This window comes from Candoia aspera, chromosome 4 (assembly GCF_035149785.1).
Source record: "Candoia aspera isolate rCanAsp1 chromosome 4, rCanAsp1.hap2, whole genome shotgun sequence".
Taxonomy (NCBI): Eukaryota; Metazoa; Chordata; class Lepidosauria; order Squamata; family Boidae; genus Candoia; species Candoia aspera.
The window spans coordinates 48,295,998-48,310,439 of NC_086156.1; the positions used below are offsets into that span (position 1 = coordinate 48,295,998).

The 14,442-nt window shown below is 36.9% G+C and overlaps 1 protein-coding gene across 1 annotated transcript in view; it reads right to left on the minus strand.

Annotated features, from left to right (window-relative positions):
- The window catches only part of BMPER (BMP binding endothelial regulator), a 181,550-nt gene that overhangs the window by 136,883 nt on the left and 30,225 nt on the right, over positions 1 to 14,442 (minus strand). The window contains exon 3 of the mRNA XM_063304049.1: positions 8,190 to 8,289. Within this exon, the coding sequence (XP_063160119.1) occupies positions 8,190 to 8,289 (100 nt within the window). The remainder of the gene's footprint in view (positions 1 to 8,189; positions 8,290 to 14,442) is intronic.

The following is a 14,442-nucleotide window of genomic DNA, read 5'->3' on the forward strand; positions in this document are numbered from 1 at the left end:
CAATCAACACCTTCTCAAGAAATGGCCTTTCAGTCCTAAATAACCCATCAGGACACAAACTTTTCAGATTACTCTTCTCTTATGTTGTATTTTCTTCCAACTGCATCACCAAACTCTCTGTCTGTCTGACATTGCCTATCCTTTTATTTCATTCTGAAACTAAAAATTCCTCAGGGAGTTCTGCTTATTTTAGGTTAGCAGGAATTTTATAAATAAATTTCCTATTCCCCCAAGAGGAAACGTTCATGGTAAAGAATTGTAAATTGTTCCATAACCCTCATTTCCAATGATGGATTTCTCTCATTTGTTTTCTCTTACTACTTCTCCTTTTGTTTCTGTTGGCATGAAAAATAAACAACAGGAGGAAAAAATCAAGGACATGTTATATTTAATTCATGATAAATTATTCCTTGGGGAGACTTCATACTAGAATATCTTAAAGACCAAAAATGCCCTAAAAATCTGTATTTCATAAATATTAATATGTTGACTAACTTAAAGAACTACACATTCTTTATATGGAGGATATTTGATCCATGTTCACATATTTTTACCACAAAGTAACATTAGTTGCACTGCCTAAGTAAATCCCAAGTTTTATTAATACTAACCATGAAAACATTCTCCTTCATTTATCAGTTAAAGGACAAGTAGGTATAACCCTTAATCATAGTTAATGGACTGGAAGCGGACTTCTTCTGTCAACCACATCAAATCTTTGTTCATCCTTTCAGTCTACCATGTACCCCAAGAACCAAGGACTTGAAATCAAAATCTGAAACAGGCTACAAATTCCAAGTTCTAAGTTCTTCCCGGTTAACTTTGACAAGGACATCACATACTTATGCAGATCAGCTGTTTACCACAGGCCTCCTCAATAAAGTTATATATGTGTGAGTATCTGTGTGCATGAAATTGGGAGCATGCCCTTCCTTAGATGTGCCATAAATAAAAAAGATCAAACATATTTAATTTCACATTATGCCATAGTCAGTATAGCTACTAGCCATCAAGCTTATCAAAAAGCATTTTCAGTTAAGGAAATCCTGGCATAAATTTCCCCTTACACTAGAACAGGTGGTGGTGAAAAGTATGTGCTTCAACTAAAACTTGGGCTGCAGATGATCATTACAATAAAATAGCCTCCATTAGGAATCTTGCTGTGCTGATTAATTTTATAAAGAATCCATAGCTTTACTGCTGGACACTGCTGGACATGGCATCATTCACCCGTAACCCTATACCAGTCCTCCTCCTGAGTCTTCTTTCTTCTATTGGAGAACAGAGTGTTTATGCCAGTCTGTCCTGCATTCCACAAAGGAATCCTAACATTCTTCCATGCAGTGGAAGATGCTATTCTGCCATCAGTGATAAATTAAGATTTAACTGCTAGTCTGCTTATTTTCTGAGTGTCACATGTTGTCCTTCACCAGGGACAGCAAAATGACTAAGCCTTCTGGCTGATAGGGAAGTGAACCTGGATGTTCCTATATTCAGGGACCAACTCCTACTGGTGCACCACACTATTTGCCAACTAGGTCATAATATCTTCTGACATATTAATGAAGTCCCATCTCTAAATTTGAGTTTACTTTCATAAGGGCTGCTAAATAGTAAAGGCGACTTGAAATAAAGGGTAAAAAATGGAACAAATAAAGAAAATTAATCTCTTGATTTTTGCAAAGCATTCCAAAATAATTACCTACAATGTTTCTAATTTAAACTGAAAGCATGAAGGTTAGGCGATATTACCAAAAAAAAAAGGGTTCAGATTCAAACAGCAGAAATTAGGAGCTGAGCATGAGGATGAAAGAACAAGTTTACCAAAGTCTCTTTTTATTAATGACTTGAACAGTGAAGATATGGATTTTAAACAGCTCAAATGTTCTATCTGACTGTCTGGTTTAATGGATTTAACATCATTTTTGGTAAATTGATACGTGATAACATTAAAAATCAGTTCAAACTGCCCAGAATAAATGAATCCTAACTTCTAACTGCAAGGAAAAATTACTTGCTGTTATTTTACTGTATTATCTATAGGGATATCAACAGTGCTTATATCTTAGCCAATTCATTAGTACTCTGACAAAACAGGTAACTTTTATATGAGTTTACTTTGCTTCAAACCTCAAATCCTCTATAACCCAGATGGTAGCAAAATACTGTGCAGTGGCAGTAAAGATGTGGCAAGGTCTCTGAGACTTACAACTCACTCTCTTTGTTGATCACCTTGATGTCCTCAACTTATAATAAAGTTAAAACTTTACATATTATCTTTATAGTGTTTAATATTCCTCAACCTTAGTCATAATAGAGGAGGAGGAGGAGGAAGAGGAGGATTTAGGGGAATGATGCAAAATCAGAAGGATTTCAGCATTACTGAGAACTAAATAACGTTTTTCAATTATGCTGAAAAACTGGGGTACTGAATAGCAAAAAGAAGGTATATATAATGTGTTATTCTTGCATACTCACAAAACATGATGAAGTGAGCTTGCATCCAGTGATGCTGAAATGGCTTTACCAGATACAGTGAATCACAGTTTCAATATGAGTCACTGATATGGCATTGCTGCAGAGCAGAAAAATGCTCCTCAGGGATGCATTCATAGAAGCACTGGTTATAGTTCACCCACAGTCCTGTATCAACTCTTAGTCACCAAATAGTAAGAACATCACAAACAAATTCAAGAACGTACAAATGAATATCAAATATGAGTTTGTAACAAAACAAAAGTTACTGAAAAAATGCTCCTACAGAGGTAGGCAAGGGCAACTACTCTTAAGAGACATGGGAAATACACAAGTAAACAAATGATCTTTCCATCTAAAACTCTTTGCTCTTATAATACGAAGACTCAATTTACATATATAAACTATGGCATGAGAGCCATTTGAAATCAACCATATGGAGGCTGTTTTTTAAAAAATTGTTATAGAGTAACTATGCAGATAGAACAGAGTCCATTTCCCAAAGATGAAAAGGAATACTCTGCAGTAATTTTTCCTTGCAGTTAGAAGTTAGGATTCATTTATACCAGGCAGTTTGAACTGATTTTTAATGTTATCACATATCAATTTTCCAAAACTGATGTTAAATCCATCAAACCAGACAGTCAGATTGTGACTAAGAGACAAACAAAAGAACAACCTAAAGATTTTAAGATGCAGATTATGGAATCTGGGAGGTAGCATCTAGTTGACCCCCACTGATCTTGAAAAAGGTAAGCAGAATCAGACTTGCTTAGTACCTGGAGAGGAGACCACCAAGAAATAGCAGGGCTGTAAGTCAGATTCAGAAATTGATAAACATCCCAAAAGATGACCATGGCAAATCATTTCCATACTTTTAATTCAAGGGAGACTTGGTTACTATATGGTCATAGTACATCAGGGTAAAGGATTTTTTTCTTGTCCCAAGACATGTGGGAAAATGAGATACATAAGCTACAAAGGATGATGGTTGCTAAAGCTGATCCTCTGGATCTTCATTCTGAGAACAGTCATGTTATTAATGAAGTTGGGATTTTTCATATTTGGAAAGCTTCCTATATGAATCATTTCTGATAACCCACATAAAAATACATTTTGACTGGGACCTTAAAAGCAACTACTATTATTGTATACATATATGGCAAAGTAATCTGATGTCAGTTTTCATGGGTCCAGTCTAAAGTCCAGACTGACTTTCTGAAAATCGAACTATAATTGAAAAATTCCCTTGGATTTTTGGACTGGGGATACAGCTGTGCCTATCTCCAGTTACAAAAGTTCCTATCCTTTGAAAACTTTATATTGTAACAACTGTTATTTAAATTACAAATTACAGATTACACATAAGAGGGATTCTCACAAATATCATGGACAGTTTCTAAAACATACCAAATAAGATTAAATGGGTGCTACTTTAATCCAAGCTAGACCAATTGGTTCAAATTATGAGAAAAAGGGAATTTGACTAAACATTATAAAGAACATCCCAGTAGAAAAGGCTCTCACAGAAGAGAACATATGTAGCTCAGGGTTGAACCATGGAGTCCTTGGTGCTCTCTGAGCTGAATCGTTTGCTTGCAGACGTTTCATGACCCAACTAGGTAACACCATCAGTGCGAGTTGAGTGTGGGGTTTGCTGCCTGTTTATATCTAGTAGCTTGCCCTGCCAGTTTTGGTGAGGGTGTAGTTTCCTCCTTGGTGGTTCCATGATTAGAGTATTGTTTTCTGCCCGATTGTTCTTCTGGTGCTGAACCCTGCTTACTTAAGTGTTGCTGGAGGCGATGCGTTCTAATCCTTTTGTTTCCTTCCTAGTTTTTTATTGTTTCTTTTGAATGATTTATAAATGTGGTTTATTTCTATGTGTCTATTGATAGCTGATTTGTCTCAATGCCAAGCTTCCAGGAATTCCTTAGCATTTTGGATTTGGATTTTGAATTGTTTGGAAATCAAAAGTAGTCAATGCTACTATATATAACCAGGCAGCAAACCCCACACTTTCTTGCACTGATGATGTTACCTAGTTGGGCAATGAAACATCTGCAAGCAAACAACCAGGCTCAGAGAGCACCGAGGACTCCACAGAAAAGGCTCTGTTTCATCAGAGAAATTTAAGTGGGTCCTGGATGGTCAGCCATCAAGGATACTGTAGTACCAGATTTCGTACATTTGCTGTGGGGCTGCAATAGATTACTACAAAGTTACTTCTAACTACGATACTAATTTCCAAGCTTTACTCTGAGCACAGGTTAGTAAAATGCTAACAAAGCATTTTAAGTCTGTGTATAGATCTGACCTGAGTTTTCTATGCAACTGCAAATTAACTTGTGTAGGAAAGGCAGAAAAAGACATGTTCTTAAGCTGTTGTGAGATACTATGGTTGGTTCTTAAAGAAAAATTGGGAACTGAAGCTTTACAAATCCTGCTCAACAAACTGAATTAAATAACTGGATTCACTCTTAAAACTATGTATCTCTGATTTTAATGATATCTGCCCTGCACTCATATTAAGATCAATGGAAGGTTTATATTGCCATCATAAACTCACCTTACCTCTCTCCAATCCACTAATAACAAATACTTATTCAGAAAGCAATTATACACTGTTGTAGATGGAGTCAGACCCAAATTAAAATGACATATCTCCATCCAACGAAATAATGAAAGGCTGCCAAATCCATTCCTATAATAATCCGTGATCTCATATGTTCTGGTTAAATAAACTGAATAAATGAGAGGCAGGGAAATAGCATTTTTGTCTTACTGCTACAACTGAAAACAGCTTTAAAAATTCATGGTTCAATTCCTTCATTACAAAGAGTTGATTAAGATAGTATTAGTCAATACTCTAGGTTGGATCTAGATATTGTTCTTACTGGAAGCCAAAAGTTAAATCATAATGTCTACCTTCTCACACTAATTTTAAAGGGGTCCAAATGCAACAACTGAGATCTGAACTTCTTTAGTTACCAACTTCTAAAGATGAGGCCTGATGAACTTACACCTTTCTATAAGTGGTGACTGTGATTGGAAATCATTCCCTGACATCTCAGATATGTTTGGGCTGGTTGTGGTTGCTCCATCACAAAAAACATTTCACTCTCCACATGCTTAAGCAATTTTGTTCAGAGTCATTACTTCACCTTCCCTGGCACCAGACCTGATTCCTTGCATTGGAAGAAGGTTATAGATCTAATCTTAGTTAAAAGAACCTTTGTTGCAATATAGTTAAAATTCCCTTTTATCCTTTGTTAAACTGTTAACCCTTGTTATAATTCACTCTCTGTTAGGAGGCAGTGGTTCTATCCTTGTGTTCCAAAATGTAGTGAAAAATGAAGACAAGCCCATTTGATCTACAGTAGCACTGTTTTCACAAGCCATGATGGGAGGATCAAATGTAGAGGTGCATGACTTTCTTTATGTTGAAGGCCACACTTGCTCTTTGAATAGCACACCAGGGACTATACTCTAAAAAGCATCCAGAGACAGTCCAAACAGAAGGGTGGGGCTGGGAGAAAAACTAAATCTGATTTCATTTACAGTTAAATAAAGTTAATATATGATTTTATATTTATAAAATAAATAGAGATAATACATTACTCCCTGTGTCTTTAATAATTTCCCCCTTTCTATACAATGAAATATTTGGTGGATTCAGTAGTCTGGGGAGGGATTCTATGGACCACACCCAAGGCTTTTGGGAATCACAAGGCATCAAGTTGTACACCTCTATTTGAAAGACATCCCAAATCCTGAATAAGTATGGCTTATCTAATAAGCATGGCTCTCTGCTGCAGTGACTAACAAATGCATGGCTGCTTGAGCAAAGCATCCATGACTGTAGTTATTCCAGTTGCATGAGGTGTTCTAAATCCAGCAGCTGCACTTCCCAGTATCACAGCCACTTCTTCTGTCCTTTCCAGTAGTCCTTATATGTGCATATAAGTCTGAGATGTCCTTCACAGTTTTCAACAATCTTCCCAAAGATAGGAGCAGACCCAAAGCGTAGATCAGCATTTTCTGACTTATGCTCTTCAGAGGCACGCATCTACACTGAAAAAGAAAACAGCTTTCCAAAGGTCTTATATAAAGGAAGTGGTCAAGCACATAAAATCTACAGTAACCTGCTTCAGAGGACATAAATAACCATGGGTGTATGTAAGAAATAAATAATTTAATGTGGTAAGTTGAAATGAAAAAGGCCCTCCGTATTTGTCTGTTCAGTGAGACGCATACCCTTTAAAGCACTCTTAGAGCTCAGCTGATGATCTGGGAGCAGCAAATGCACAGACGTGCTCCACTGAGTGAGCACAGTGACCTAGTGAGAGGTGACAGGGACCTTATGGGCAAATCAAGTGAGAAAATAATTTTTCAACGCACACAGTTCACAGTCATCATCTAGAAAAGTATTTTCTCCTTTGTTTTAAAGCCAGCATTTAATATAAACTGATGGATTCCAGCTGATTTTGCAGCATGCTTTCATAAAACTGAAGGTTCCATGTCAGAAAAGAGTATAAAGATGAAATGACATCATGGAACAAATTCTGCTGTCTTTTTTCCCCAGTATGTTGTGGTTATTTTTGCATTGGGTTTGGAGTTCAGAAATCCATTTATCTCTGTTTTTCCAAATTAATTCATATATAGAGTACACTACAGCAGTTTGAGGAATTTTACAAAGAGTTTACATATTTGGCCCATTGGGGGAGAGGGGCAGTAATATAAATCTAATAATAAATAAATGCTATTAATAAGTGTATCAGATCAAATGTTATTAATAAGTGTATCAGGTTAGCAGACAGAAGGGCATTGAAAGTTTAGCCTTATGAGAAAGGAAAATGTCTTTGCTGGCCCCTGGCTGGCAATACTGAGTGTTTGTGAAAACAACATAGCATTTATGAAGTTATCTGAAGTCCCCATATATCTATCATTAATATATTACTGCAAGTACATATTTTTGTATATTTACTTTCAAATAATGTCTAGTTATAAGCAGTTACTTGACATGTAACACCTTAATCTCACTTTTTTTCCTCTCAAAAATATCTTCTATCACCTTTTACATGGAAAGTACAAAACTTCAACTGTTCACTGAACATATTATTTTAGAATTAAATGCCATTTGGAGTTCTGCAGAACACAGAAGAAAACAATCATCTGAAGGAGAACCAGATTAGCTTGTTGATGAAGTGATCAGGCAAATGTTCTTAAGTGGACACCATAACATCTATCAAATACTCTGTGACAGGTGATAGTGCACATTCTCTCCATATTATGGCGCTATACAGTATGTTAATGATGATGAGGACAAAGACAGCTTGCTATCAATCTTTTTGCAGTCAATGATAGATCTGGTAAAACATCTACTGGCCACTTGGTATAACAGCAGGAAGGCAATCAGCCCGAAGAGCAACCGTCAATGCCCAGAACACCATCTTTTTCATTAGAAGAATACAGCACTCCCTTCCAACAGAGGCTGGCTGCCCAGTTAATACAACGGCTATAAAAACCAAGGAGTTTTTGATTTTAATCCCATTTTACAGTTCTCATCATGGACCCATCTTGATTCTCTTGACTAAAACCACAAACAAAATATTAAATGTTCAATCAGCCATTCACACATAAAGAGTTTTTACTAGCAATTATTAAAGGTTACATTATAAAATTAGTATTAATTAAAAAATGAGAAAACACTACACCTTTACATCTCTCACAGCACGTTCCTCTCTGCTTAATAACCAGAGCACACATCTTCGAAAGTACAGGACACTTCTCGCGTTTGCATGTCACTTCCTTGTTCTGTCAGGTGCAAAAACAGAAAGCAAAATATATATAAATAAAAATCTAACATTACTCTCTGTTTTCTGCCAATAAAATCATGTTTGGGGATTTTCTCCTCTCTCAACAAGTAATATTTGTGACCCAGAGAAGACACGATGACTCCCTTCATGCAAACAGGTACTGTTCTTTTTTTGTATCACACGTGCAGCAGAGGTCAGCTGGAAAATCAGGGAGAAAGAAATCAATGGCAAGCTTAAGAGACCGAATCTGGATATAGTTATGCCAATGGAAACATATGAATTGTTTCATGTTAAGGCTACTTTTCAGTATATGGCAGAAATGATAATATTGGTGTAAACTATAGAAGGAACTTTTAGGCTACTTGGTCCAGGGCTTCCTTGTGTGAAGAAAAATATTTAGTCATGGCTGTTCAACCATAGTTGTTGAACAACTTGTTGTTATAGTTAGATTTTTAAAATATGTATGTATGTATTTTGAACCAAAATAAAGAGAATGATGGTTTTTGTGAACTCCATTCTACTGAGAGAAAACAATAATTAAAACAAGTACGCTGCAATTCAAGGAAACAATCCAGGCAACACCAGGATAGATAGACAGATACTTTATTGATTTAGTCTTTTGACCATATCAAGTATGAAAGAAAATAAAATAACACCAGAAACAAGAAGCACTATTAATTTCAAAGGTAAACATTAAATAGGATGTTTTGGCATTGTAAGTCAAAAACTTATCCTCAGAATGTCTTGGGCGAGCAGATTTCCCCCTTTGTTCTCCAAATGGAAGGATGAGAGTTTCTGTTCCTGCTTTGGAATATATATTTCAATGAAACACTTTCGTCTATATTCTAAGTTGTGTTTAATCTTAACTATGGTTATTTAAAACAAGCCACAATTAAGCTGGCATTTTAGAGGCTCACTGTGGTTTGTTTTCATATTTTAGTATTATGTCTAACCCAGTGTTTCTCAAAAATTCTGGGAGTTGAAGTCCACACATCTTCAGTCTGCCAAGGTTGAGAAACACTGGTCTAAACCAATATAAGTGGGGATCTATTATTATGCATAAAATATCCTATTTGGTTTTCCTCAAATTATTCCCAAGGTGGAGCCACAAACATCCTCAAATTATTCCCATGGTGGAGTCATAAAGCCTCACTGCATTCCAACCATTCCACGCGCTCCTTACACCCAAAAGTCGCAGATGCTACTACTGTAAAGACATGACCAAACAACTAACAAGAATCAACACCAGCCATAACTAAAGAAGGAAGGACCTCTACTCTTGTACTCAGATCACCAAGAAGGAGTTCTCAAGTCATTGCACTAGGGGCCGTATCACAGGCAAGATCTTGAGCAAACCCTTCCTGACAATTCTCAAAACCCAAAGCGACCAGTACTGAGAGAGAGACATTTTTAAGCACTGGGGTCCTAAGGCATTTATGCCCTACTATCAATAACCTGAATTGGACCTGGTAGGTATAGACAATCAGTGCACTCCATTTAGGATCAGGGCTACACGATCCTTTTTATCCCCCCACTTAATAATATTCTACATCCGTTTCAGCTTCTGGGCCAAAAAGCAGCTGCATTAAACTTGATCAAAATGATTATCCTTAAAAAGAAGCCCCCTGGGTATGTTCTGTCATCTAAGACCGAATCTAGGCCTCGTTAATGCAATAGCATGACCGCTGTACATCTGTGTGACTTAGCTTGTTTCTAATAAAGAAAAATCCAATGGCCAAGGCAGGTGATAATAGGAACCCTAATACTAAAATAACAAAAGCAGTGAACAACCTCTTCAGATATTTACACCTTCTCTGCTATTTATCCCCAACCTTGCCCTGCATCATTTCTTTTCAGAAATAAAATTTTACTACTGGAAATTCCTTCCTCAAGCGTAGCACGCAGGGCCTCTCTTTGCAGCAAGCCTCAGCTATAATTACGGGTTTGGTCTGCTACATCACACACAAGCCCATATGCCAGATGCCATTGGCCACTTTAATCAATCATGTGTCATAATTAGAGACCTCAAAAATAGGGTGGGGGAAGAGGAATCAAAGTAGAAAGAAGAATGTCAAATCATAAAACTAATGAAGAGGCTCTGAGCTACTTTTCTTTGTTTCCTATAGCTTGAGCCAAAGTACTTCTGAAGGATAATTCAACATTTTTAGCACATGTGAACCTCCTGGGTTTTTTTAAAGAGAAAAAAATTCCCACTTCCCAACTATCACATTATGCTTTATTCCTTCTGTGTCTTTTATATTATAAAACATGATTCATTACCCGCTAAGCAGGCCAAATCTGCAATTATTTCAACAGCAATGACCATAAAGAATGAACAGAAAAATATGAGTTTTCAAACAGAGTATCAGCTGCTATCAGAATAGTGTCTGCTCTCAAAATGATTCATATATGTGTTCTTCTAGATATGATGGAGGTCTTTTCATCTATGATGGTGGTTTTATATTTTTATTGATATTATTTTGACACCTGAACTCAAGAATCTATTGTTTCCAAAAATGGGAGCAAAGTCAGAGACCTGAAAATCAGCCAGGAACAGAAAGGAATTTCTGATGGTTTAAAAGGTCTTTATTATTTATTACAACATTTCTATACCATCCTAACTTCTCATATATCAAGATGGTTTAAGTTCTTCCTTCATTGATGTAAATATCAGGGTGATTATCTCGCCACCACTTAGGTGGCTGGTGGACTAGGTGCTCAGTAAATTAGCCAAGCCAGATCCTTAGTGAGACAACTCAATCCTGAAGCATTCACATCCCCACCAGAGATCAGACTCCAATATATTTTAGGAATTGCATTCTAATAACTGTCTCTATATCATAACTCTTGACTAAAGTCTTTTTCAAGTTGAGTTCAACTTTTGGTGACTACATGGATATTCCATGTTGTTTCTTGGTAGCAATATGGAAGTGGCTTCCCAGAACCTTCTCCTAAGATGCTTTTTCAACTTCCCAGTCTAGCCTACAGCCCTGGGATTTAATAAGATTCCCCCATCCAAATTTAACCAGATCTGATTCTCTTTAGGGTTTTTCAGTTCAACCAAGCTAAGTTAGGTGCTACCACCTGTTTTGACTCAATACAGTTAACTTTGTTTTGTTCAAATAGCCAGGAACCTTCCTTCAAGTTTTGTTTCATTCTCCACAGCCTATCTATTAATTGTTCTGTTCCGGCGTATTCTGGGTTCAGCTTTAGAGATATTTTTTAAATTGTTCTGAAGCCTGTAAACATTCTTGATTTTGGCAACCATAATTTTTTGTCATGTCACCCAGAATGTTTGTAGGTATAGATGATTAAGAGAGGGTCACATAATCTCCACTCCATTTTTCATAATCATTTCCTACCAGCACAACTATTCCACTTTGGTGCTTACATCACATTTTCAATGCTATAGTCTCATTGCCTCATTTGACAATGGAGATCCATGTCACTTTGCATATAACCACTGAGAAAGCATTGTTTCCTGCTGAAAACTTGTTTCCATGTGTAATGGGTGATACCTGTGGCCTCCCAACTTTCACTATTGCTGCCTTGCAGGAGTCTGCATCCTATGCACTAGTTGCTGGTCATACAATAGTAATAGTGTCAAATAGGAGATTTAAAACATTTAGGAAAGGCAGGTCCTTAGCAGAGATCTCAACCATGTATAAATATTTAGCCTTGCTTCAATCTCCTTATCCCTGCTATAAATACTAGAATTAAAAAATCCAAGTAACTTTGGATATATCACCTATTTAGCACTTTCAGGAGAAGACAGTGGTTAAAAGTACTTGAGCAACTTAAGAATTTTTCCTTTTTGCTATGCAGAGCAGTTTGTGACTTTGGTATGCACAGTTGGTTGGTATAACATATAAACTCATTTAAATTGTTCACTATCACCATTTCTTCAGCAGGTGGAATTGAAGTTCTTCTATACCAGAGCCTTTTGGTCCTGCTGAAACCCTGACTTTCCATAAATAGTTGGAATCAGAATTAAAACAGATGCTTCTTCCAGAATTGATCAATCTATAATACTATTAATTAGCAATCTCCTAATCTATAGTCACTCTACCTTTAAAATTATAACATCACCTAAGGGGGCAAGGATGGTATTTTTGGGCCTGATTTCTACTCATTTTTCTTTGGAGGAGTTTTACATGACCTTATGTCTACCAGAGAGTTAGCACATTAGGCATTGCACTTTCTGCTAAGAATTAGGAGGAAACTGAACCATCTGTGGGGGATTCTGGTATCCATTCCCCACCCCCACCCAAAAAAGATGGAGGGATGTCTGGGCCTGCAGCCTGCAAGTTGCTACACTGCTTTAAAAACAGTTGTATGTTTGCTATATATTTCAGTACCACCGATGTCACAGTCTATAGCCAACAGATGGTCATGATGTTTATGCAACCATATTCTGCACTACAATGGCAAGCCCAGCCTCAGCTATGAATTGAATTGTCCCAATGTACACTTAATGACAGTTTGAGTGTTGGGAGATCACTAGCTTGAAGATTCCCTACAGCTGTGTCTTTAGACTTACTGTATGAAAAAACAAACCCTTTGGAACTGCCTCCTTTGTTTTGTTCCACCTTTTTTTCTTCTTTCCTTTGTAGCAATTCTGGTCTACATTTCTCATATATTCTTGAACCTGCCCAAAGCTCACTGTAATTACCTATATATTACCACCCCCAAGGGATGGATTCACTGAGGCCAGTCCATACTCTCTCCACCAAATTACTGATGCTAAATTTTACTGCTTCCAATTAATACCACCAATGCTGAACTGCCTACCTAAGGAAAAGTGCTGCAGTATCCTAAGTGTGGGCATGCAATGTTATGGTCCTATTCTATCTAGCCCAAATGACGTGCCAATGTTCCAAATTTAACTGAGCATTAATACAGTGAACAGACAAAAACCCTATCTTCCCTGTCTGCCTCATGAAGAGGTCTACCCAGGTTGAAAACTTGCATGACTTTCTGCCAACCCAGAGCTGGCTTGAAAAAGATATTGCATTACCTATTCTACTATTTCAAAAGAGCTGCTGAATATTCATCCCCTAAATCAAGTATGTGTAATTCCAAAGAAACCTTTGGAGCTGTGCCCATTTTCTGCTCCAGCTAGATATGATCCTTAAATCATTCCAGAATATCCTTTGAAAAAATGTTATGGTCTAACATGATTCATACCATGTAGGCAGTATCTTCAGAAATGTCATGAATAGTAAAATGTGATGTGGAGGGAGAGAATTTTTCTTTGTATATCATTCTACCCACTCCACTTTTTCTGTTGCTTTCTCAAATTAAATCATGTTTCATCCATTATAGCCCGGTGTTATAAAAGGCCCTGTATGGATTGTAAGGATGAGAAGAAAAAAAAGCCTTACCAAACAAGGAAAAATTATTTTGGTTTTCTTATAATCCCCACACCTACCCCAGTGCCATTCTTAACTAGTGGCACAAATCTAGTTACATTGGACTTTTTTTTCATTGCATTTGGCAGTGAGTAGAGAAGGCAGGAGGAGAAATTAGATAAAATCAGCTTTAACCAGAAAGTCTGGATCTTCACTTCTCCATACATTTAAACAGAGCCATTAACTAGAAGCAAGAATTATCAGAATAAAGGGAAATCTGTACTGCCAAATCTCTGTCAAGAATGTGTTTAAGTAGTCACTAAAAGCTCAGATACATTAAAGATGCTGTTCCAAAGAAAGCAAGAAAGATGCGGGTAGGGGCCTCTAACTGCAACGTTCAGAAGCCATTGCTGAGATGGGGGCAGAGGATTTTCTTCCTCTTTATTAAAAAAAGGATGAGCATGTACTTTTGGCATGAATGAATACGAAGAGATGTACTGGTCATAAATACATAAACTATTTCATAAACCATAAACTTAGGAGCCAGGCAAAATCCGTAACAGGATCCCCAAATTCATAATAAATAAGTAATTACGGCCATGCACCACAGTTACTTGCACAGACGGCTTATACATTCATATCTGTTTTGTTTATTTAAATGATGTGTAAACAATGTAAGATGGTAGACAGGATTGTCTTAAAATAAACAAACAAACAAGCCTCCAGACCTTGTCCTGGCAAAGCTCCCCTCAGGTTAATGAGAAGCTCCAATTCATTTAACTGTAAACGGTATAAGAGAA